General features: G+C 34.1%; 1 protein-coding gene across 1 annotated transcript in view; it reads right to left on the minus strand.

Annotated features, from left to right (window-relative positions):
* Nucleotides 1-14,461, minus strand: part of CALCR (calcitonin receptor) — a 48,624-nt gene extending 34,163 nt beyond the window's left edge. The window contains exons 1-4 of the mRNA XM_006911904.1: nucleotides 14,404-14,461; nucleotides 7,992-8,148; nucleotides 6,191-6,301; nucleotides 1,902-2,014 (exon numbers count right to left, since the gene is read on the minus strand). Coding sequence (XP_006911966.1) covers nucleotides 1,902-2,014; nucleotides 6,191-6,301; nucleotides 7,992-8,148; nucleotides 14,404-14,454 — 432 coding nt within the window. The 5' untranslated portion in view covers nucleotides 14,455-14,461. The remainder of the gene's footprint in view (nucleotides 1-1,901; nucleotides 2,015-6,190; nucleotides 6,302-7,991; nucleotides 8,149-14,403) is intronic.
* Between the last annotated feature and the right edge of the window lie 10,405 nt (nucleotides 14,462-24,866).

The raw sequence follows: 24,866 nt of genomic DNA on the forward strand, positions 1-24,866 counted from the left end.
TCAATATGGAAAAAAATGACAATTGATGACTAACTCCAATTTTCAACAAACTGAAATGAATGTTCTAAAGTTGAACAGAAATCACACCTTTTGGGTGTAATCTTTGGTCACCTATAGATATAGGCTCAGGTGGATAAAGTTCTCTGGTACATGAATGGTGAAAGTGCTATAAGAAAATAATGTTAAATCTAAATTCTTTACTTATTTTGTCCTCACGGTTTTATATTGTCCAGTGTCATCTTTTATGTTTATGATGCCCATGGGAGAGACATTTGGGGGCAGGTGGGCCTTTAGCATTCCTCGGATAATAAGTGAATGAGTTTATTTTTATTTACTGACCGGTACCGCCCCCCAAACATCTAACTTGTTTTCAGAGCTGGTTATCCTTTATTCCGTTTTGTTTGGGAGAGAAATAAACTCTAACAGTCATTGGATGAGTTAAAAATACAGAGGTTCAGAGAGGACAAATAACTTTAAAAGAGGACAACGCAGTCTCTTGACTTCCAGTCTTCAGTTCCTTCCATAGTTTATGTGGCCATGGTATGACTGCAAATGTAGTATAGATAAACTGGATAATTTCTGTGAAGTTCTTTAAATTCCTGGGGAAAATGTAGCATTTATGTACAAATCATTATCCTTGAACATTCAGATTCTTGTCAATTTCCTTGTGAAGGTTCTGAGATTGAAGTACTAATTCAGCTAAAAGGCTCTCAAAACATGCAGAGTCCTTTGTTTGATTATGTGCATTATTGCTGGACAGATATATATATACATATATATATTTTTTTCCTATAAAATCATAATCATCACTCATTCGAGAAATTCCTTACTTAGTAACATGTCATTTCAATCAGACTTTATTAAGTAAATAGATCTCCATTAGGATATAGACATGCATCTGATTCACAGGGGTAACTCAGCAATTTGTGAAGAGGTAACTGGCTTTGGTGCCTTCAGTCTGTGCCTGTGACCAGGTATCCTCTAGTCAACTGGTCTCTAAGTTACTTGTTCATCTTTTTTGTTTTAGGTTGTTGTTTGTTTTGTCTTTAATAAAAAAAAAATTTTTTTTAGACTTCTACAGCTTCTCATGTGTTTTTAGGTTCCAACTTAGTAATTATTTAACATACAGACATATTTTCGAAGAAAACAATAGGTTTCTTTTGTAGCCACCAGGGTTGCTTAGAGATACTCTGTAACTAAACACTAAACAACTGTTTCTCCCAGCTCTGTGGGGAGAGGGTACTGGTTGTGGGTTTAGTGATCTTTTCATATTTCTGATGCATATGAAGAAGAGAATAGGTATCTGGGTTTTTCCCATTGACTTAAATGTTTCTATGTAGAGATATTAAAAATATTTAATAGTCAATAAAGCAGACATACTAACAAATCAGAGTGGAATTCCACTGAATATACCTAAACAGTGACACTTGTATCGACAGGTCAATGAAAAGCCCTATTCTAAGGGTTTCTTTAAGGTCTGATAGTAAAACTATCATAGACCTCTCAGAGCAGAGTTGGGGAAAAATGTTAGCTTATGACTTATGAAAAAATCTGTATTTTGGAACTCTTCCAGGAGAAGAGAGATCTTAGGGAGGCCCTGGAAATGCTGCCTAGTGTCTGGCATCAAAGGGAATCCCATCATTCATTCCATGGACGCTATTTCCCTTGCCTGATTCCATATGCTCATGGAACTCTCATTGACACTGAGTGCCAATCAAGAAGTAAAATGTCATTTCCTCTAATGCCACTTCCTATAGTCCATAGGACTTATAGGTCATTATATGATTTCCTCCTATAATATAGATTACTTTCTTGGTAGCAGCTACCTTACAGTTATGCATTATTTCTGTGTATAAATAATAACATTCTCAGCAAACACCAAAGTTTGAAATAGAACCTACCTTCAGTTTCTCAGGAGTGAAAGCGTTGCACATACTATAGTTAGACCAGGTTTTATTGTACTCCGGATGTTTATACCAATCCCCATTTTCATCACAGTATCTTGTAGCCTTTTCTGTTAATAAAACACAACAGTTATTACATTAGTATTTCAAAATACTAAGAAGGAAAAATAATAAATTAAGGCTTAAAAACCATTCCAAAGTGTTAACCACTTTATAGAAGTTCAATGTAAATATCAGTCAATAAACACTATTGTGAATCTACTGGATTATACAGATGTTTTAGTTACACAAGATGTTTTAACATGCATTGCCTCATTTTATCTTTAGCAGAGCTGTGTAAAGCAGACATTGCTATCTCCATTTTACAAATAGATTGTAGAGAGTGAGAGAAGTTATAGAGTTTGAAAAGTCAATAGTGGGTGAGTTAGGATTTAATCCCAGGTCCCTCAGACTCCAAAGTGTTACCTACACTGTACCTCATATTTTTTAACAGACATTAAACTTCTGATTTTAGAAATATGTGAAAGAGCAAGATCATACTTTTCTTCATTTATACACAATATTTATTTATTAGATTGACCATATGAAACTGCAGGGTTTTTTTTTTTGGGGGGGGGGATTCAAATGGGTCAAATGCTGGCAATTTCATATGGTTAAATTTAATAGAACGAAAAGTCCAAAACTAAAGGGCATATCGAGAGCAATTGCAGAATAGCTCTTTGTGCCAGTCAAGTTACCTCTAATAGAATTTGTCAAATTGAGATGAATGAAGTGTCGTTTATTGGGAGGAGTCAGTAAAGATCTGAAGGATTTAGTTGGAGTTTTAGGAATGTAGTGCTGAGTGGGGAATAGGATTAAGCCCTTTCTCTTTTTACATCCCAGCTTTTCCAGAGAATTCCCAGAAGTGGCTAGCCTGAACTGGTTTGATTTATTTTTTAATTTAATTTAATTTTTAAATTAGATGTATTGGGGAGACATTGATTCATAAAATTCTATAGGTTTCAAGTGTATGATTCTATCATACATTATCTGTATGTTGCATTGTGTGTTCACTACCCAAAGTCACATCTCTTTCTGTCACCATGTATTTGACCCCCTTTACCCTTATCTACCTCCCCTGCAATCTCATTTCCATTATCTCTTGTCTTACTGGGGTAGAACTTAGGATCTCATCCTTGAAGAAAGCACAAAAAGCATCTCCCAAACCTTGTTTCAGGGATAGACTAATTTGTCTGTTCTAATCCAAATTCCAGAAACTTTCTTGACTAGATTTGCAATCCGACTGCTGTTTTCTCTCTTAACTGATGTCTTCACTTTCAGTCTATGGGCAATTAACCTCTTGTCATTCATGGTCAATGAGCAACAATAACCAGATGGGCTGGTTGACCCTGAAATGTGGTAGAAACTCTAACCAAACAACTCTTGAAAAAATCTTAAAGTCAAGATTGATTTTCCATAGCCCGTTAAGCACAAAATAAACGCTGATTCCTCCTTTCAAAATGCTGTTTCTAGTTCAGACCAGATAATTCAAGGAAGATCCTCCTTTGTCAAGCCCCTGGCATCCCCTTTCACTGGTTGGATGTTTTAACTCCTTCTGGGGAGCCTCTCCCTAAAGGACACTGAAAGAAGAAGGAAGAAGATGAGCACTCTGAGGTGCGGAGGGATTACTGTGTTCTGTTATATCGCATCTTGTTAGAAGATGTATGGAGATCGAGGTGGAATGACCTGCTTGCCTGAGGCCTGGTCCCACAGCCTTCAGATTCACCACTGAGAGGCTTTCAGATTCACCTCTGCAGGCTCAGGCTCACTCTGCTCTCGGGAACAAATCTCACCCCTTAATAGGGACTTACATAGTGTGTCTATAGCTGGACCTACTTACTTTCACTATCTGAGTCTCCTTTATAAATAAGACTTACATTCCCTTTTCAGTGTCTTAATCCCAGATTTACTTCAATAGGACAGATTTTCTATCTGGTTTCTTGGAACAGAACTTTTCTGGCCCTAATACCTGCAGTTCCTAGAGCTGGGTGGCTACTACCTTTCACTCCTCTGGGACCCACCTTCTTCTGTGGCCTGTACTAGTCTCATCTGATACTATGTTCTGCCTCCTACTGGCACAACTACTTAGCAAACTGGTTGAGCTTCCCTGGTACTGGCCACTTTCTTAATTATTTAACATATTTTCTTCTTGGTTGCATATTTAATCACAATCGCAGAACTTTCAACAATTTTGATGCCCGGCCTGTACTTCAAACTAATGAAATAGGAATGTTTGAGGTGGTAACATGCATCAGGATTTCTTAAAGTTCCCCAGCTTCTTAGCCAAACTGAGAATCACTCTTACTATTAGCACCTACCCAATCCCAATTCTCTACACCTGTGTGTCTAATCTCTGGATTGAGACTGTTAGACAACTTCATATATCTCCTCATACATTCCTCTGTATTGCTCCTGACCACTAACCACTGAGCATCCTGGATGCCAGACCTCCAATGTATCTGGATATCTGAAAATTCTAAGATATATAACTTCAGTCCCCGGCTTCTCACTCCGCTTTGTACTCGGTATTCTGAAACCTTTATCCTGCCTAACTTCAAACCACAACAGTGTGACTGGATTGAGGCTTGAGGGAAAAACCTATCTTCCCTGAAAGTTCTAAAAGCACTTCAGTCTGACCAAGTTTGTTTGGAGATACATAAATACTGTTTCTTAAATGCTTTTCCAAGACTGTTGTTAGTACTATTTATACAGAGATGTAAGAGATCAGGAGACTTGGGTTCACTTGTGCTTTTGTGTCAAATGTTGTGTGAATATAAAATGAGATGCAGTAGTCCCCCATTATCCACAGGGGATTAGTTCCAAAACCCTCGGTGGATGCCTGAAACCATGAATAGTACTGAACCATGTATGTGTGTGTGTGTGTACACACACACACACACACACACACACACACACACACACATATAATGTTTTATATATGTTTTTTCTATACATACTTACCTATGATAAAGTTTAACTAATAAATTAAGCACAATAAGAGAGATTAACAATACCAAATAATAAAAAAGGACAATTAAAACAATATACTGTTATAAAAGTTTTGTGAATGTGGTCTCTCTCAAAATGTCTTGTACTGTACTCACATTTTCACTTAAAGGAAGCACTTTATGGCTTCTTTTTGGCATACTCAAATTGCCAGTATCACAACCTTTGCACTTTGGGGCCATTATTAAGTAAAATAAGGGTTGTTTGAACACAAGCACTGCAATACCAGGACAGTTGGTCTGATAACTGAGATGGCTACTAAATGACTAAATGGCAGGTAGCTTATACAGAGCAGGAATATACTGTACAAAGAGATCATTCACTTCCTGAGATCGATGGCACAAGATTACATCACACTACTGAGAATAGAACTATACAATTTAAAACTTATGAATTGTTTATTTCTGGAAAATTTCCTTTATTATTTTCAGCCTATAGTTGACCATGGGTAACTGAAACCACAGAAAGCAAAACTGAGGATGAGGGGGTACTCCTGTAATATGTATGAAAATGTTTTGAAAAGTAAAAAAATGATATTTAATGAAAAGTATTCCTATGTTACTTTTATAACTAAAGTGGATTTGGTGTCACTATTTAATGTAACAGGCATTTGCTTACTGTTTGTGTTGCATAGGACATAGAATTGGGTGTTAGTGTGATCCATTTTAACAGTATTCATTTTAGTTTCTGAGCATATTTTAATAATCTACTGTTAGAACAGAAATCTAGTGTCTGTAGTTACTACCTTCTAATTTATTTTCCCATACACATAATGGTTTTATATCATTTTCAAGGTTATATAAAACTTCTGTTGTTCATATTATACCAGCCTAGTATTCACAAACCCTAGGTCAAGCATTTGCATAAGTAACCAAAATGTGACAACTGAAAGTTTCTAAAAAACACATTAAAAAATTGTTCATAGTTTCAGCAAAATTAATTTAAATGTTTATTAAGATTTAATATTAAATATTTAAAATATGTAAATTGTTAATTTTTATTCAAAATATAATAGAATTTCTGACCAATGTGCTAACTGACTGGTCATATTACCTAAGAAATAAGGACAACTTGTAATATTTGTACAACTGGGTAATATTTCATTTATGGAAATGTTTCAGAACATGCTAAAATATGTAGAGTATGGTTAGGTAGATATATTTTATAACTGATTTTCTTTTCCCGACCATGGAAATTCTAAAAGCTACGTACAAAATGTAAAATAAAAATAAATATTCTACCTGTTGGATCAAAGTCGGGAAAATAATCTGGGCAGTGCTGCTGGGTGACTACTCCAGCCGGTGTGTCATCCCAGCACAGCCATCCATCCCAGGTGCGGTTGCAGTATGGACCTGATGAGTTAGAAAGAAATGAACATTGCAGTTGTCAAAAACTGCAGAATCCTCAGCAGGATTTAATAGTGCATACACAGTTATTTTCGGGCTCTCCTCTTGGATATTGAAATATTAAAAGCAATTGTAGGAGCAGCAGCAACAAAATAAAGGTATTAACTTTACCAACTACTAATGAAATTACATTTTTGTAGGGATTTCTCCATTTGTTCCTCATAGACACATGTCTTCGGTATGACATCTTTTCTTCAAAATATTTCCTTTAAAATATCTCTAGAAATGCTTGTTACAAGAGAACTCTTGTGAAAGTATACACAATCTCACTCTTGGCTTATTTTGAAAAAAAACTATATGGCTTTGGAACATATGTATCCTATCAACCACTACCTTCAAAGGGGTTGCCTTGGGTGGTTCTAGTCTTAATCCAAGGGTGATGCAATGGTTCAAAATTCTTACTAAAAATGCATTTGTAGCCAGTTGGATCACACATATAGTCTTATTATTTTAGAATCACACTTTATTACTGGCTAAAACAATCCTCAGTTTGGTCATTTTATGTATTCATCAACGTTGGCTCCAAGTGGTTTTCTACTGCTTTCAAAAATTAAATCTACCCTCAAAAATAAAGTTTTAAATAATGATCAATTGAACAAAAGTTCAACCTCCCAAGATAACTAAGACTGAAGTGAAGGTTATTGCACTCACTTGGTCTCTGAAAAGATCAGTTTTGTGTTTCTACTGTTTCATCTGCTTCAAAGAAATGGTTTCTTTTTTTGGGGTGGGGGAGGAACAAGTTGCATCTAATGCCTCTCTAGTTTCTTAAAAACACTGAAACTACTGCAGACAGAAAAATAACATGCATCTTTTTTATTGACTTGATTTTTTGTTTAAAGAAAAATGCCAAAAATTAAAACTATTTGAAGGCAAACCATATGTAGTAATAGAGTATATTTAACCAATTTTCTCTCTTCCAAGAGTTGTTGTCTTAGAAGATACAAAGGTATATAAGATATTGTTGGACCTTTTCAACTGGTTTAGAAGATGGGGAGAGAATTTAAATGGACGTAGCAAAGCTTGGCCATCTTCCCTTTTGTTTTCCTCTGGGGCCTTTATGGCTAATAGAATATGTTTGGCCCTGAGAATATTTGGGCAATCACACAGAACTTTCTAAAGAAGGGGATAGATAAACAGTGTCTTCCTAGGAGATATCTTTTTCTAATTTCTCTGGGAACTGGATGTAGAAAAGGAGAAGGAATAACATGAGTTGTCAACCAAGTGACAGCTAAGGAAACATACTGCCTAATCAACCCAAACAAGACAGGGTTTTGACAGAGTCCACCTCAGGCAAATTCTCTGCCCACCATTTTCTAATTTCCTTTCTGTTGTTTTCCTATTCTACTCCCTCACTTAGTCCTGTATTGTTCCTGCTTGCCAAGTGTGAATACCGAGTGAGTTATTGCAGTAATTTTGTCATAAGTGCAGAAGTTGGTCAGAAAGTCTTTGGATGAACTTGAACAAAGAAACTAAGCATGTCTGTTGCAGGAAATACACAAACATACCATGGTATGAAAACCACTGTTAAAACTCCTGGTGTATTAAATTAAAACTAGTCAACACATATTTACCCATGGAAGAAAATAAACCTTCAATGATGTCTGAAACACATGTTTACATACATCCTTCTTTTTACCTTCTCCTTGGAATGGGGGTAACTGTTGCATTCGGCGGTAGCATTTGTTCTCTGCATCCATCATTTTCCTTCGTCCTATGACGTACAGGAATGGCTCGGACTCTAGTGCTGGAGAATAGGTGTTATTTGAAGAGGTAGGAAGAACCGGGGTTGGGTGCTGTATTAGAAACAAACAAACAAAAAAATCAGTTAGTTATCAAGAGTAGGGATGGGTGTATACATAAGTAAATGAAGCAATAAAAAATTTGAAAACATTTATTTTTCCTTCTGTAAACAATAATTATGCATGGTCTCCATGTAGAATATTTTTGCTTTGTAACTAATAAGTATTTATATTTCATCTACAAATTCTACCTACAAATTTCATACTTGCATTTATTCCATTCACTACTGAAAATGTATAGCACCCATACAAATTCACGTACCTCTTTATCATATAAGATTGTTTTAATTTTATTATCACCGTAAAATTTAGATGTAGACAAGTCATATAACCTGATTTCCAAAAAATAGTAATATTAAATCAACTTTACCTTCTTTGGAACTCCTAAGAATCATGAATCATATTATTAAAAATAGATATATTAGTGCACTAAGTAAGCCTTTTAAATTGGATTTCTTTGGCTAATTTCTTTGTGCTTAGATTGTTCACACCGCCCAAAATTTACCCCATTTATTCCATAAAACAAACAAATCTGTTCTTCTAAGAGATTCTGCCTTGGATAATTGGCCTTAATCTCTTTAATTGGTTTCATTAGCAAATGACCTATACAGGGTAATTTGTTTTCATTGGTGAAAATCAATGTAAATCTTGAATATTTCTCTTACATCTTTTGAATTTTTGGTTCGGCTGACATTAGTTTTGTCAGTCTCGATTAATCCTCATCACCATCATAGGTCCTGTTTATCAAAGTTGTGTGTGCGTATGTCTAAAAGGATCATTGTCTAATATATCATCTTAATTTCTGTTATATAGATGCCAATTTCTTTTGTGGCTATGATGTTTTAGTGGTGCTTGAATCTGTGATTTTTTTATATCCATGTTCTGCATAGAGACTTTTGGAGAAGGCTTGCAAACTTCAGGCTGCACTGACTTTTCTTCTTCTGAAGTTCGGAATACCCCTTATTCTCTCTATCACACCTGTTGAAATACACTTTTATTTGTCTTTATTCTGTCTAAATTATTCTAACATTGAATTTTTTCCATCTATATTGATGAAATAATAGTGTTATATACTTTTCTCTTTTCCCAACAGTCTCTTATTAAGTTAATTGATATATCCCAGGCTATTCATGGTATATGCACGTGTAGAGGAGAGGGAAGCACTTCTGGATGGAGGGAAAGGAACACATATAAGTCCAGAGGTAGGAAATGACATGTGTGAGATATTATAAGGAAACCATCTGCCTGGAGGGGAGCATATTTGAGGGTTAGTAATAGAGTAAAGGAAAGTCAGATAATACAGAGCCCTGAAAAAACATGAAAGTGTTGAGACATGAAAAGTTGAGACATGAAAAGTTCAATAAATTTTAGCTAATATTATTAACATGATAAGGTTGTAAAGAGAAAGTGTTAGTAAAATTCATGTGGTAGGCATCAGATATCCATTGATTAGTTGAGGAGAACAGCCAGGAAGCTGAATGTATGGACTAGATCATCTCATGGCAGAATATGAAAGAGCAACTCTCAGCATTTTATCAAATAATAAGAATGTGAAGGCATATTTGAATAAGGAATGGAGAATAGTTATAGTCATATAGCCCAGAGATTTTAGCCTATATAACTGGGAAAAAATGGTAGAGCCTTGAGAAAGGGGAGATGTTGAAAAAGAAAAATCTTACTACAGGAAGAAGGTAAGTTCTCTTTTGGACTTGTTTGGGAGGTGCCAGCAAGCCATTTGAGAAGAAATCACTTGCAAACAGAAGAGGATAAGTAATTATTACCATTATAACATTGGTATTATAACTCTAGATGAATACTTATTATGAATATAGTTGACACTACTGTTTAAATATTAAGATTATTTCTAATTTTAATTCCTCTTGAATTTGACAGAAGAAAGAGAAATTAATGAGCCAACAAAAATGATTTAAAATGTACGAATTCTTTTTCAGAGTAGCTGAACACCATTCAGTTGTCTTATAACCCTTTTCCTTCTGGTTTTAAGATTAATCAGCAAATCGTTGAATTTGATGAGCCAAGCACTGTGCTAGATGCTGAAGATAGAGTGCTGAATACAAGAAGCATAGACCCTGCCCTCGTAGATCTTTCAGTTTAGCAAGAAGATCACTATAAAATATCACTGGAAATTCTGAAAAGTAAAGAATTATCAGTAGTTAAATGCTCAGATATTCCATCAAGGATTGGAATGTGATTTGGGAGTAAAAAAAATTATTTCAAAGAGATTTCATGTTAAGTCTTCATTTTGGATTTTATTAGCCTAACATTTGTATGAGTGTGTGTGTGTGCGCATTTATGTGTGTATGTATTAGCAATTCAACGCAAAATCATGAAATCATGATTTTATTTGGTGAATTGTGGTACCCTCGTAATAAAAAGATATTAATGATTGGTTCAACTTATGTATCTATTTTAGATTCTTTGTGGCTCTATTCTTAGAATCTTTAGTTGACTTGAGAATTATCATTTGATATATTATTTATTTCTGGGCCATTTTCTCGCCATCTTCAAATCAAATTAGAAGAGGAAATATGTCATATCTAAATCTTTTCTGTCACTTATTTTAGATATTTTAGATACTAGGGACTATTTTTGCTTTATTCCTTCCAGAAGTAACATTCTGAATTCTATCTTTAAGTGGACTGGATAACCAATTAAAAAATGTTCCTGCACTAGTTGGAAATTAATGGAAGCCATGGGGAGGCAGTATGTGCAAATATATCAAGTGGAAAATACTATACTTGTACTTTCAATTACAGCATTATTCGGATTAATGCAGTTTTAACACCAGTGAATTGGAACCATCTGAAAGAGTAGGTGTAGTTTATTCAGAAGACAGTAGTGTCAATCTTATCATTCTTGCAATATTGAAACAATCTCCAGTGAACTTTGTTTGGAGCCGGTTCAGTAGAGATTGTTTCAGCACTGAAGGAATGAGGAATCAGAACTTCGTTGTTAGATGAGCCATAATAATCGGGGTCCGCTTCTGGCCTGGCTCTTGTTTGAGTATTGACAACGAAATTTTTCCAGTGGTCGCTGAATGGTTCAGTGACTTTCTTTTGAAAATAGCATACGCATTGAGGCATTCTGTTATATATAAATATATAACAGATATGATGATATAGACATATATAAAATTATTTATATACAAATATGTATAAAATATGATTTTATGCTCATATGAAGATAGAAATGAGACATTAAGAGTATATAGCACCTCTGAATGAAGATTAGTGTTCAATGTTTTGCATACAAGCCATCTCACATGAACCTTCCAAAACAAACAAAAAAAACCCAACCTCTTAATTGTTGTCCTATGCAGCAGTTTAGCTGCCGTATATGTGATGTCACTCCTAAGGGTTCAAGTAAATGGCGCCACACATACGACCACCAAGCTGCCACCGACAGCTGTAGTCCGCAGCCGAAACACCGCTGGTTCTTTCAGGTAATAAATACTCTGACTGCCTCCTACGTGCCAGGAAATGTTCTAGGTTCTGGAGATTCAGCAGTGGACAAAAATGTCAAGACCCCTGCCCCCAGGGAGCTTACAGTCTAGGAGGTCTCGTCCACGCTAGTCATGGAGTCCAGAGGAAAGCAATCTGATGGGAATGGTAATGCACTCAAGCAATTTCTACTTTGATGGAAGATAATCAGCCTACTTTTGTGTTATGGGTGGCTTCTATAAGGACAGAGACAGAACAATTAAAGAGCTGTTCTGTGTAGAGAAAATGGTCCCTCTCTGCAATGGTCTAAACCTACTGAATTGGGACCCATGCGACGGTGCTGAAAGGAGAGAGTCCTATTGTCTGCCACAGACAGAACTGCTCTAAGGGGAATATGAACCCGGAATCCACAACTAAAACCAACAGGATTTCCACGTCGCTGTCCTTAATAACGACCACGTATATGTTACAATTATTTGTAGTTTTCAGTTACTTATGTTTTTCAAAATAATGAAGGATAAAATAGAACTTTGTAAAGTGTTAATCCTCGTTCTTCCACATGGGATTAGATGCCTGGTTAATATCCTGTTTACTTTCTACTTAAGCAGTAGATAAAGGACGAAATTGCTGCATGTATAATGAATTCAAAGCAAATGGGAATGCAGCATAGTAGACGGGATGCTTCTCAGAAGAACTGAGGTTTTCTATGTCTTCATCATTGGTCTTGTCATTGCTATCATCGTCATTACTGGCATTTTCTGAGTGCTCACTATGTGTGCTAAGCATCGTTTTAAGCCTATTGCTTTACTGCAAATAAGAGATAGGAAGTGAGTGGGTGTTTTTGATTTAATATAGATGAGGCTAATGGAATATGGTAACCCAATCTGCTACTTTAAAGTCCTTTTGGAAATCAGGTTGTTAGAATTCAATAAATACATTGGTAATGCTTTATCACAATAATGTATCTAAAAAATGACATTTTAGAATAATTAAAATCAATGTCATTTTGTTAAAAAATTTACTTTTCTCTGAAGAATATTAATGTGGAACATATGACTGTTGTAGAAGAAAATGGATGGATTAAAAATATTTTATGGACAAATTCTCCAAATCAAATATATAATCCAAAATCAGACAAAGAAGCAAATTTCTGTATGTCACAGCAAAGGGAGCATGAAACCATTTAAGTGTCCTGTGCAGTTATGTTTGCTAGTAAAAAGATGCCCACAAACCAGAAAACATTTCTGTCCATGGTTCATGCAAATATATGAAATTCTTTCAATCTTTGAATTTTAAAATATATCAGGTAAAAATTTTGAATAAAAGTGACCTACTTTAGTTTTTTAACACACCAAAAATTGCCTGTAGCCTTTGTAATAGAAAAGGTGAGTAGATAAACTATCTTGTTATTATGTGTCAGTTACTTTAGTTTTCCTTCTATCAATGTCTAATATAATTATATACTTTATGAAATGAAATTATGTAGACATATTCACATATAGTTGATCACATAGGATTTCACTTGACCCATGAAAAATAACAATATCAATTTATGAATAGAATATACCAATATTTCTCTATCTATAGAATAGTATGTAAGACTTGGGCATTTACAGACAAAATAAAATATTCTCATAGTTTCTGCTATTTCTCATTTAAATGTTTTTATTATATTTCAAATGGCATATAGCTACCTGCATTTCCAAATACTGGGTTACTTTTAGCAAATTATATTGTACTTTATCTAAAGATTAAGATAATATAATAATCTTACATAATAAAATAAACTATTCTCATTATCCAAATAGATACAAAAGGGTTACATTAACAATTATTTCCACAAACCATTTATTTGATGTATAACATTACAAAATAAAACTTCCTTTTAAAAATTAACATTAGTGGAATATTAGTAATATTTTTTCTTAAAAAAAATAAAGTTTATGTAAACTTATAAGCCTGTGACACATTAATGAACAATGAAAATCCTGAAAGCCTAGGCAAGCTTTGTTTGGGTGAGTATAACAGTATCAGATACTAAGTGATCTTTACTGCCAGCTGTCACTCATTGGCCAATATTGTTCTGGTGTAGAGAGCATAAGGTTCAAGACAACTCCAAATTTATGTAAAATTTACTCATCTCCTTTTCATATGCTATAAAAGTGATTTGATGGTGGGTTAACAAATCTGACACAAATAAATAGGCATTGGCAGGGTCTTCTAAGGCAATTATAGTTCTAAGTACTTGCTAAATCATTTAGGAATAAAACAATGTAAAATTATGTAAAGTTGAAATGATTTAAAAGACTGAAGAGTTATGGAATGACGATGGTATGTTAACACTTAAAATTCTTAGTTTTTGATAAGAAATAAATTTGAAAAATCAATAGACTGAAAGAGTTCAGATATTTTAAAAAAGATAGCATCCCAGAAACTATGACTCAAATCTATGTGTCTTACATGAAAAACATTTATCCAAACACATTATTAAACTTCAGTGTTAATTTCCAAGATAATGAAAAAATGTCTTGAACTAAAGCTAAATTTTTGTAAAAATACAAAGCTCACATTTCTGGGTAACACTAACACTAATCTAAATCAGTATAAGTTCAGAGGGGAGATTTATTAACAAAATATTAAGAAAATAATAGTTTTGAGAAACTTAGTTTTGGTTTCTGGAGAACAATGTGTTCTACCCTTGCTAATGCCCGTTCACTCATACTCAAACATTCCTTCCTATTTCACCATTCTTGATTAACATAGCTTAGAATAATTTTGTTTTACTTACATTTAGAAAGATGAACAGTACGAAGCACCAGCGAGTAAGGGTGAACTTCATTTTTGTTTTTGCATACGATTTTTTAATTCCTAGAAAATATAAAAATAACAAAGACATTTAAATTAATATAGCTTTAATATTGACTATAGTCTTCCTTTTTTCTTGTCTATTTGACTTGAAGAGGATTAACATCCCAAGACATCCTAAATAAAATCCATATAAGTAAGAACATTATGTTTGTAGCTACATATTCCATTGCCCTTCCTTTCATCCAGGAGAGATTGTTGTCTGGTTGTTTTCTGAAGTCCTCTTATTGAGATATTCTGGAGCCACCTTTACACATCAAGAACAAAATAAAAACTTCAGAGAAATCAAGAGCAATCAATGCGGGCTTCGATCAACATGTGGCATCAATAGAACTGCTAAAATTAACAATAGAGACACCCACAAAGAAGTCGCCTCATTGGGTATAAACAAATAAAAGGTGTGGTTTGTAAAGGATTAATAGTCATGTCTTCTAGGTAATCAAAAGGCCAACTTTTATTTAAGGAGTCTTATTTTTCTTTCCTACAAATTTTTCAAGCTTCCAGTTGCTATTAGAATAAATTTCTTTCATGGCAAGGATTGAGTATGTCACATAACAGGTTATCATTTTCACTCAAGACCACAGTAGTGAGAAACAGACTGCTTTGTCACAAGTATCAACAGTTTTTCATGACTCTGCAGATAATTTTAGATAAGGAAAGATAATAAAAGGGCAAAAATTAAAAAATATATATATTTCTTTTCATCAGTGAGATCTGTGTGAAAACTATATTTCAGCTAGGGGTGAATAGTTATGATAGTATCTAACACTGTATCAAAAACACTAGTTTAACTTTAACTCTTTATTCTCCAAACCTGTTTGAGCATGAAAAGAAAATTTATGATAACAATTATTAACTCAATTGCAGAATATACTTTGGAAAGTACTCTTTTGGGTCAATGGCAATTTCTAACCCACCATAGCCAGTTAAGTCTGCAAGTCATGAGAGAGAACTGGTCTTTAACTTAAAATTTTTGTTTCTTCTTCTCCATGGAGAAAAAGTAGAATTTCTGAGGTTTTAAATATTCCCTAGCCTTGGTACAAAGCCCAAAGTTATTAAAGGCATCTCAGAGACAATTGCTGCTTTGGAGCATTATTTGTTAAGAGCCTCTCTAATACCCTGGCTGTGAAAATGGGGAGTAGGATGAGGGGTGTGGGCAAAGAGTAGGAAAGAGAAGAGGTGGGCATTGCTTATCTAAAAGCAGCTATGGGCTTTTGTCACCCAAGATCTAAAATCTGTTTCAAATTTGAAATTTGGTATTTCTTTTGAAGACAAAGCTATTTAATATGTTTGCAGATGTAGTTCGAGCGAGCAGGAAGTGAATTTTGTGAAACCACAGGATAGGCTAGGGCCTTAACACGGGCTTCTGTTTGGATAACCCTTGATTATATAACCTATTTAGAAAATCATTCTTCATTACTACAGTAACTAATATGCCAAGGCATAATGTTGTCATAAACCCAATTTACGTTGCCACATGAAGCAAAACAGAGTGCCTCATCATGAGTTTAAAATGCCCATCTAGATACAAACTTCAAGTCTAGTTGGTAAAACCTGGCACCCTCTGAATCAGGGAGCTGCTTTCGGTAAGCAGGTTGGCATGCCATGTGAAAGGAAGAATCTAGATGAGAATTGAAGCAGAATAAAACTGATGTCATATTGAAAAGAATAAGACTTTTTATTTGACTCACATCAATAACCTGATACAGTAAGTGCTCAATAAACATTTATTGAGTGAATCAGATAGATTGCCTCTATGCAGCTGGCAACATTAATAAATGGAGAGATCTTGGAGAAATGATTCAGAATCATGTGCAGTTCAAAATTATGCCATTACTCAAATGGATATTATTAATAGATAATTTGGCTAGTTGAAACTAATTTAAAGAAAGGGATTTGTAACCTCACAGATTCTTTCTAGTACTAGATCTCTAGTAGCATCCATGATAGAGAAAGGAGAGATAAAAATTGTTGGTTCAAATCAATTTAATGAAAAATACATCACGTATTTATTACATGTGTTTTAAAACCATTTCAAGATAAAGTTTAACTTCAATATGGGAGACATTGGGAGAAAAATAATTCAGTCTGAAAGGTCAACATAAGCAAAGATGAGGATGTGGGAATCCTTGCATGGATTGAAGAAATTCTAAGTGGGCTGATTTCAAAATCCATATTCTTAGTCAGTTCATATATACTGCCATATAACAAATAAAAAATAAACTCAGTTTTGAACAAATGGGATTTGAATTGTCAACAGGGTCTTCTACTTGGAAACCTAAAATTCACCTGATTGTAATTAGCATGTTCACAAGTTCTTTATAAGCACTTCTCTTGATATCAGCTACAGTGAATATGGAAAAAGGAGTCGGTACAGAAAAAAATACTGGGTTAAGGAATAAGAGATCCACATTCTATTCATAGAACAACTTCAAACTCACTACGTGACTTTTACGTAAGTTACTGCACTTTTCTGTACATCAATTTCATTATCTATAAAATTAGGTTGCTGGACCATAATTAAAGGTTCTTTGTACTCCAACCTTAGTTCTAATTGAGCTGCAATAAAATACAAAAAAAATATATTTTTCAGAGAAAGACAACACAGCGAGTAGATAAATAGTTAGTCTATTTGATCCTCCAATAGAAAATAAACAAAACCAGGATTTTCTGCATTGTATTCTCCAAAATATGATCTCTGTGACCACTCATTTAAAACAGAAAAGAAACTAGTTCACTGGGACAAAGTTTGAGAAATGTGGATTACCATGTGCTCTTTTCTAGAAAAATTTTGTTTATCTTAGAATAATTGATAAGATATTAAAGGTTCTGAGAAGTCCTGCAACAATGGACCTTTTAAATAAATTCATTTAAATTAGCTGTTTTTACTAGTTATATTTAACAGTAATAATGTGCAACAACACTCAAGGAATAGACTGGCAAGATTGGCTAATAGTTGACTTCCATTGATTTCAGTGAATGAAAAGCATGTTGCTTTCTTTTTATTAGCAGAAAAGACTGTAGTTATAGGTAAGAGTTACAGACTTAGCATTTCTTTATTATACTGGAATAGAAATTGCAAGACTTTACCACAACTTTTCTGGATTATTGCAACTCTGATGAATCGATGATTGAGTTAAATATGTCGGTGCTTTGTTTTGAAAGTCCTCTTTCACAAATACTAAAATGTGAAAAATGTCCTTCTCTCTTACCCAGGGGACTTCCTGAGAGGTGTTGTAGTGGCTGATAAAGCTATAAATCCTTTTGAGTCAATCTTTAAAATATTTATGTAGATTAATGTCATACATACATTGAATCATTCTATAAATACCAAACTGAAATTTAAAATCATGGGTTTATGATTTAGTCCTTATATATACATTATTGTGTCCTTATAAATACACTACTGAAAAAATCCTCTTTCGGAAAAAAGTCATGCCTGATTTCATTAGATGATGGAATTGAAAGGGACTCTAGAATTCAAATTTTTCAAACTTCTCACTGTATATAGATAGTTAATGAAAATCTACTGAAGTAATTTTCCTCAAATCAGTTAGAAAATTAGTAGAAGAGCTCTGGATACACCTCTATCATAGATTCTCAAACTAGCGTATATTCTAAATTACTAACCTACCTCTTATCAAAGGATTTTCCTGGCTGGCTTCACTCTTCTGCAATTGAAGCCTCTAAGACCCAGTCTGGTTGGGATAGAATTAACCCATGACCACAGTTGCAACTCTAGTCCAGTTTGATTTTTCTTAATCAATTTCACGAATTCTGTTTGGTTCTGATTTCAAAGATATCTTAAGGTAGAAGGTGTCTAGACCTGGGCTAAATAAAGACATGACTCATGTGTGGTATTATTCAAAATATTTAACTATCATTGATACTTAAACATCCACCAACTAGAACAATTGCTGGTTGTTAACCACTGGCACTGTTATGCCAGTGCTCACTAGCTGTAAACCAGCCTTAGAGCTCTCCTCTTGCCTCCGCTCTCCCGTAACCATGCTGTTCATTGTGTATGTATCTCTGTGTGTTTGTGTTTGCAGAGATGGAGGTGGGGTGGAAAGAGTCAGAGAACATTTATTGTATTTATAAACTCACTCATCAAATATTTACTGAGTCAGATGCACTTCTTGCTCTTATGAGTTTTTATGCACTACAGAAAATGCTTTGAGTGTGAGCTACCCTTTGTACTCCCCAATTTATACACATTTCCCAATCCTCTCACCTTTTCTGGGAGTCTACACAAAGATATTTCACTTACAACCTTATAAGGGACATGTTTGTCCCTATATTTCCAAATCCAGTAGTATTTATTCATTAATAGAGGAAAGAACCATCATATGTAACTTAATCATCACAAAGCTTTTTTTTTCTTCCTACTAAATTATTTAAGGACCCATTTGTCTGAAATTCGAGTGCTTTGGAAAATATTATTTTTGCATGGCTGTATAAGTAGCTCAAAATGTTTTGTCAAATTAGCTGGATTACCTTGAAAAAAAAACAGAGGAATTAAGTCGGAGGAATTAATGACACCAGGGATGACCAGTTGTGTTGGATCCCTAAATGTCAGCCATAATGATACAAATAGTTTTCATTATAGCGGTGGTTTCCTACCATGACCCTAATAGCTAATATTCAAGGCTCTGATCTAGGTGACTTTTATCTAAAATAATGGTGTCAAAATCAATATCGATGTGGCAATTTAATATTTCAGGTGAAGTAAACATTTTGCAACTTGTTTTATTAAAAAAACCTTGGTCCTTGTGAGAAACTTTTATATGACTTACTTTGCCAGTTCATTTTTAAAAAATTAAATATATAAAGAAGTTATAGTACATAAAACAAGACTTAGCCAATCATAAATTTAATTAGAAACACCAAAGAAGAAATCTTAATGAATATGATTAGGTTTGAGCATGTAGTTGGAGAAATAACTGAGAAGCACACAGCCAAAGTTCAGTAAATTCAGAATGTGGGGATATCTAGCTAACCTCTAATCCCCATTTAAATTTTCCCAATGTCTGACTAAATTCCTATGACATCTCCTTGCATGTCTCCTGCCTCTTTTTGATGATGTGCATTCAGTGAAAGTTGCTAAAGGAAGCACTGGCGAAATAAGAGCTAGAATTTAGGCAAAGCCAATGAACAGAATTGGAATAACAGAAGTGAACAAGAACTTACTCAAACAGGACCTGAGACCCTTCCCTAAAGGAACCTTGACTGGCAATAGCTTCTCCAATACAAGTTGACTCTAACTTGAGTTCACTGCTTCTCTGCTGTTGCTAATGAGCACGGTTGATAAAGTGCAGGTCTTCCTGGGGCCTGAACTAATTGCTGGCAGGAAGGGAGCAGGTAACATAGCTTTTCCATCAGTTTCTGTTCTCAGCTGCATGAGTGAAATACATACACCCTTGTATGTTCAGGAAAGTTCTGATGTTCTTTGGAAAGATAAACCTTATCAAGAAAACTTGTGTATTACCTTGGCTCAAGAAACTCTAGGCTTTAGGTTCAGGAAAGTTCTGATATTCTTTGGAAAGATAAACCTAATGTTTATCAAGAAAACTTGTGTATTACCTTGGCTCAAGAATACATGGTAGTTTTTAACCAAATTAAAACGTATTAAAAAGGACTTTTTAAAAAAGTGAACTGATTGGAAAGGAAGAAAGGAAACTAAAATGAACTGAGTTCATACTAAAAGTCAAGTAATTCTATATATTATGCACATATCAAACACAAGTAAGCATTATCCCTACTTTATATATGAAGAAGCAAAGGTTCATAGTTTCAAGTGATTTTACTAAGTTCTCATATTCAATAAGGGGCAGAGACAAAATTTAAAATCTTCTTCAAAACTATGTTCTTTCTGAATTTCACATACACATTTAAAATCAGTATTAGGTAAGGATAGTTTGAAAATAAGTTGCCAAAGATTTTTCTTTTTAATTAGACTATGCTTTAAAGACTATGTAACATTTTGCTCTGGAAAAAGTATAGAAGTTGGGTAAAGATTTATTGTCTCTTAAATCGACAACATTCTATTTGAAGATTGTTAAATATGTTAAATGTATTTCATCTTTTCTCTTGGTTAATAAGATATTTACTTGACATTTTTATAGAATTCTAATTTTTATACATTTTTAAAATAATTAATTCCTAATAATGGCAATATGCTTCTCTTAGAGTGTCTTCATGAATATTCCTTGTTGAAGAGTTATGGGCCAATGAGGATTCTTAGTTCTCGTTAACAAACTGTTATAACCACCAAAAACCTCCAATAAGGAAAAAATCTAAAAGGCTTTGAGAGATTTATGGCTACTAATTTTAAAAACATTAGACAAATGTAATTTTCCAAGATCAGCAGTATTGACTATATTGACTTCTATCTAAATCATACATATAAACTAATAATCATACTTCAGAATAATTATTGCTTAAAGACAGATATAAATAATTTAGATTTTTTCCTAACTTTATTGAAACAATTATTCACAAATGTTTCAGTGTCAGTTTCAAAGTTGTTCTCTGCAGAATTATGTTAAGTCTAGAGTTGGCCACCAAAGTAAATTTTGGGCTATACTTCTTAATTCGCTGCTTCAATGTTCCTACAATGTATAATTTAAAAATATATTTTTCTCCTTTGATCGGAAGCAAATGCATAATCTATACAATGAAAGAAAATTAATATCAACATCAAAATCCTCAATTCATCAAGGATCTTCTTAACCCAATATAAGTGGTGAGGCCGATGTTCACAGACCTCGATCCCAGGGCTCTCTGAACCAAAGAACTGTGGGAAATAAAGCGAGCCAAATGTTTCCATGTGTTTCATATCATATCAACTACGCTTTTAGAGTCGGCATTGGCAAGAGAAATGTTGAAATAATTTAGAATGATATAAAGGGAGAAGCCTATTGAAACAAATGCATAATTTAAAGGAATTTCCGAATATAAAAAGCAACAATTTTGTGAGTAGTTTCTTCATGTTGCTATTCATTAATAGTTATAGTAATGGAACTGTAGTGGAATTTGGAAGCAAAGTAAATGCTCAAAATAATGGATTTGTTAAATAAACTTTGGTATATCTACACTATGAGATAGCATGCAGCCATTAAAACATGTATATTAGAATATTTAGTTACCTAGATAGATGCTTTATAGTACACTATTACTTTAAAAATGACTACAAATTGAATATACAGTATAATCTTATTTTTGTAAATATATGTATTTATAATGCACAGAAGAATGGCTTGAACAATATAATATAATTAATTTTTGAGTTCTTAATACATAGCAGGCAAAATCGATGTATTATCTTTCTTAATCCTTTCAATAGCCTTTCTATATAGGTATTATTACTATTATTGTAATTTTGCAGCTGTGGAAACTGAGTCTTAAAGGTGCTAGGTTAAAGATTAGTCAAGTTTGCTGTGAAACAAACAACCCCCCAAATCTCAGGGGTTTTAAAAAATAGATGTTTATTTTTGTTCAGGTTATATGGAACTCCAGGGCAGCTGAAGCTTCCCGTGTGGATCTGTTCCATATGACTTTCTTTCTGTGACCAAGGCCGAAGGAGCAGCACTGATCTGGAGCATGTGGTTCTCATGGCAGGGGCTGGTCATGCCAGAGGAGCTGAACCACAGAATGACATTTCAAAAGCTTTGCTTTGATGAGGTAAGACACAACTACTGACATCTCATTTACCTAAGCAAGTCAATGCGTTAAGCCCAAGTCAATGTATCAGGAATGAATAAGACATTTCTGAGGAAGAAGAAAGTGACAAATTTGAAACACTCCTCTCTCTCTCTCAATCTCTCTCTCTCTCTCTCTCTCTCTCTCTTTCTCTCTCTCTCTCTCTCTCCCCCTCTCCCTCCCTCTCAGGAAAATCACACACACTTCCACAGCAAAGTAAGTGGCAAAGATGGTACTAAAACCTCTCCAGGAGGTGGGATTGCAGGTGATTTTCTTTTGCTTATCTGTATTTCCTAATTTTTACAATATACAGGAATTGCTTTTGAAACAGAAAAGAACAAAAAAATGATAAATAAACTAACTTGCTTTTATTCTGGGTTTTATTCAGTGTTGCTAATAGGAATGTTCCCTGTGGTGTAGCTTTGGAGTACAGAAGAAAGCTATAGAGGGGAGAAGGGAAAGTTATACTCATCTTATCTTAATTGTCTGGGTCTGCTTCCACTCTGCCTTCCAGTAACTGGAAGTATACTTAAAAAAAATGTTTGACAATAATCCCCAGTATGGAATACGCCACAAATTAAAAGAAGGTACTTAAACCAGTGGGAATGCCATTTCAGCAAAGACCATTCTCTATAATTACAGCTTCATTCATGATACCAACAGCAAGTTGTAATAAAAAAAATGAGTTAGTACTAAATTAGTAATACATTTAGCAGAATGTCTGATGATCTTTGTAATTACATCTCTTAAGAGTACCCTGATGGTGATTAGGTGTTAAAAATATATTTCACAAATGTAATTGCTAAGCTATAAAGGGAAATGAATCTCTGTAGCCAATGAAGAATAGTCATAATACACCCATAAAAACAACTCCCAATAAAACACAGAGGCAGAACACATTCAGTGGTAGTATAGAAAATTGCCCAAGTTTTCCATTTTACTTATTCTTTTGTTTCTTTGGAAATTCCCACCAGCAGGGGTAAAAAACAAAAAATTTGATGTTACATTTTACATTTGCCTTCCCTAATATACACTATCATTGTAACATTATTTAAATGTGGCTAAAAACAGTTAACTTTTGCAACATCTGTTCTTGAAATAAAGACAACCCCTGACTACAAAATAATAGACCATAAGATAGTTATAATATCTAATCTCAGCAATATGTGGTATTCAAAGAATGTTAGCAGGATTTCTTTAACTACATATTATTTCCTCTGTTAAGCAAGTCTTTTTCTTTCTCCCAACTGTATGTGAAATCTGTGATCTGCCATCTTGGGTAGACACTCAAATAGTATTTGTAAATAAGATAGGCCTATATCTCCACAACAATCCTTAAGGTTTAAGACCTAAAAGAGATAAATGTTCAAAATGTTCAATGACTAGACTTGTGATATATTTTTGACAAGAAAATGCCAGATTGGGAATTCTATGTAAATTACACCTATGTTATATCTTGAAATGGTATATTTTTAGCATGACATTTCCCAGGAAGAGACGTGTTATATAAGTTATCAAAAAATAAAATAAAATAAAAGACCTTAACAACAAAAAGCAACTATATTAAAAAATGGGCAAAGAACTTGAATAGAAATGTCTCCTAAGAAGATATACAAATGGCCAATAAGCCCATGAAAAGATGCTCATTACTAGTTGTGAAGGAAAGGCGAATCAAACAAACAAATAAGATTTTCAATAGCAACTAGTTAAGTGACCACAGCTCGTGAATGAACTACTAACAATTATTACAGCTGGATTGCTTGTGTGAGAGTCAAATAATGGTGAAAAGTATAGCAGACAAATATTAGATTTTGGTAATGACTGGAGATTTCTATGTTAAATCTTGGATTTCCTACTCAAGGTTGCAGAAACTTCAAAATGAACACCATTTCCATAAACTAATTTTATTTACTTAGTTATGTGTGTTAGTGAACACAGTAAATTTTTGGAGTTATATCACTTATTCAAACAAACAATATTTGTTTACTTTCTATTTAGTGCCAGATAGTGTGTTAGACCCTGGAAATATAATAGTAAACAAAAAATATATGGGACTCCTACCAAAATTGCATTTAAAGTGACACCGAGGAAACAGATAGTAAAAAAATTAGGAGAATAAATGCAAAATTATAATCATGATAAGTATTATAAAGGAGAACTTGGAGTTCCGAGATCCCTAAAAAGGAACTTTTCCTAGCAAGGGTAGACAGAGAAGATTCGTGAAACAGAATAGATGGAATTAAATGTGATGGAAGAGTCTGAGTTTAGCAAGCAGAGTGGGAGAGAGTTCTGAGTAGTGGAAGCATTATGTAAAGTCCTATGGTTTGAGGAAAAATGATGAATCTGAGATTCCTGTGAGCTAAGGTGAGACGTGGGGTTACAAAGGGAGTTGAAGTCAGATTACACAAAACCATATGTTACGGGCTGAATTGTGTCCCCCTCAAAAAAAATGCTTATGTTGAAGTTCTAACTCCTAGTATCCCAGAATGTGACTGTATTTAGATCTAGGCCCTTTAAAAACATAATTAAAATTACACAAGGTCATTAGGGTGAGCCTTAATTATTGGTCTCCTTATGAGATAACTGAGACACAGAGGGAAGACTATGTGTAGGCAGAGGGAGAAGACAGCCATCTACAAGCCAAGGAGAGAGGCCTCAGAAGGAAATCAACCCTGTAAACACTTT

The sequence above is a fragment of the Pteropus alecto genome, unplaced genomic scaffold (assembly GCF_000325575.1).
Source record: "Pteropus alecto unplaced genomic scaffold, ASM32557v1 scaffold21, whole genome shotgun sequence".
Lineage (NCBI taxonomy): Eukaryota > Metazoa > Chordata > Mammalia > Chiroptera > Pteropodidae > Pteropus > Pteropus alecto.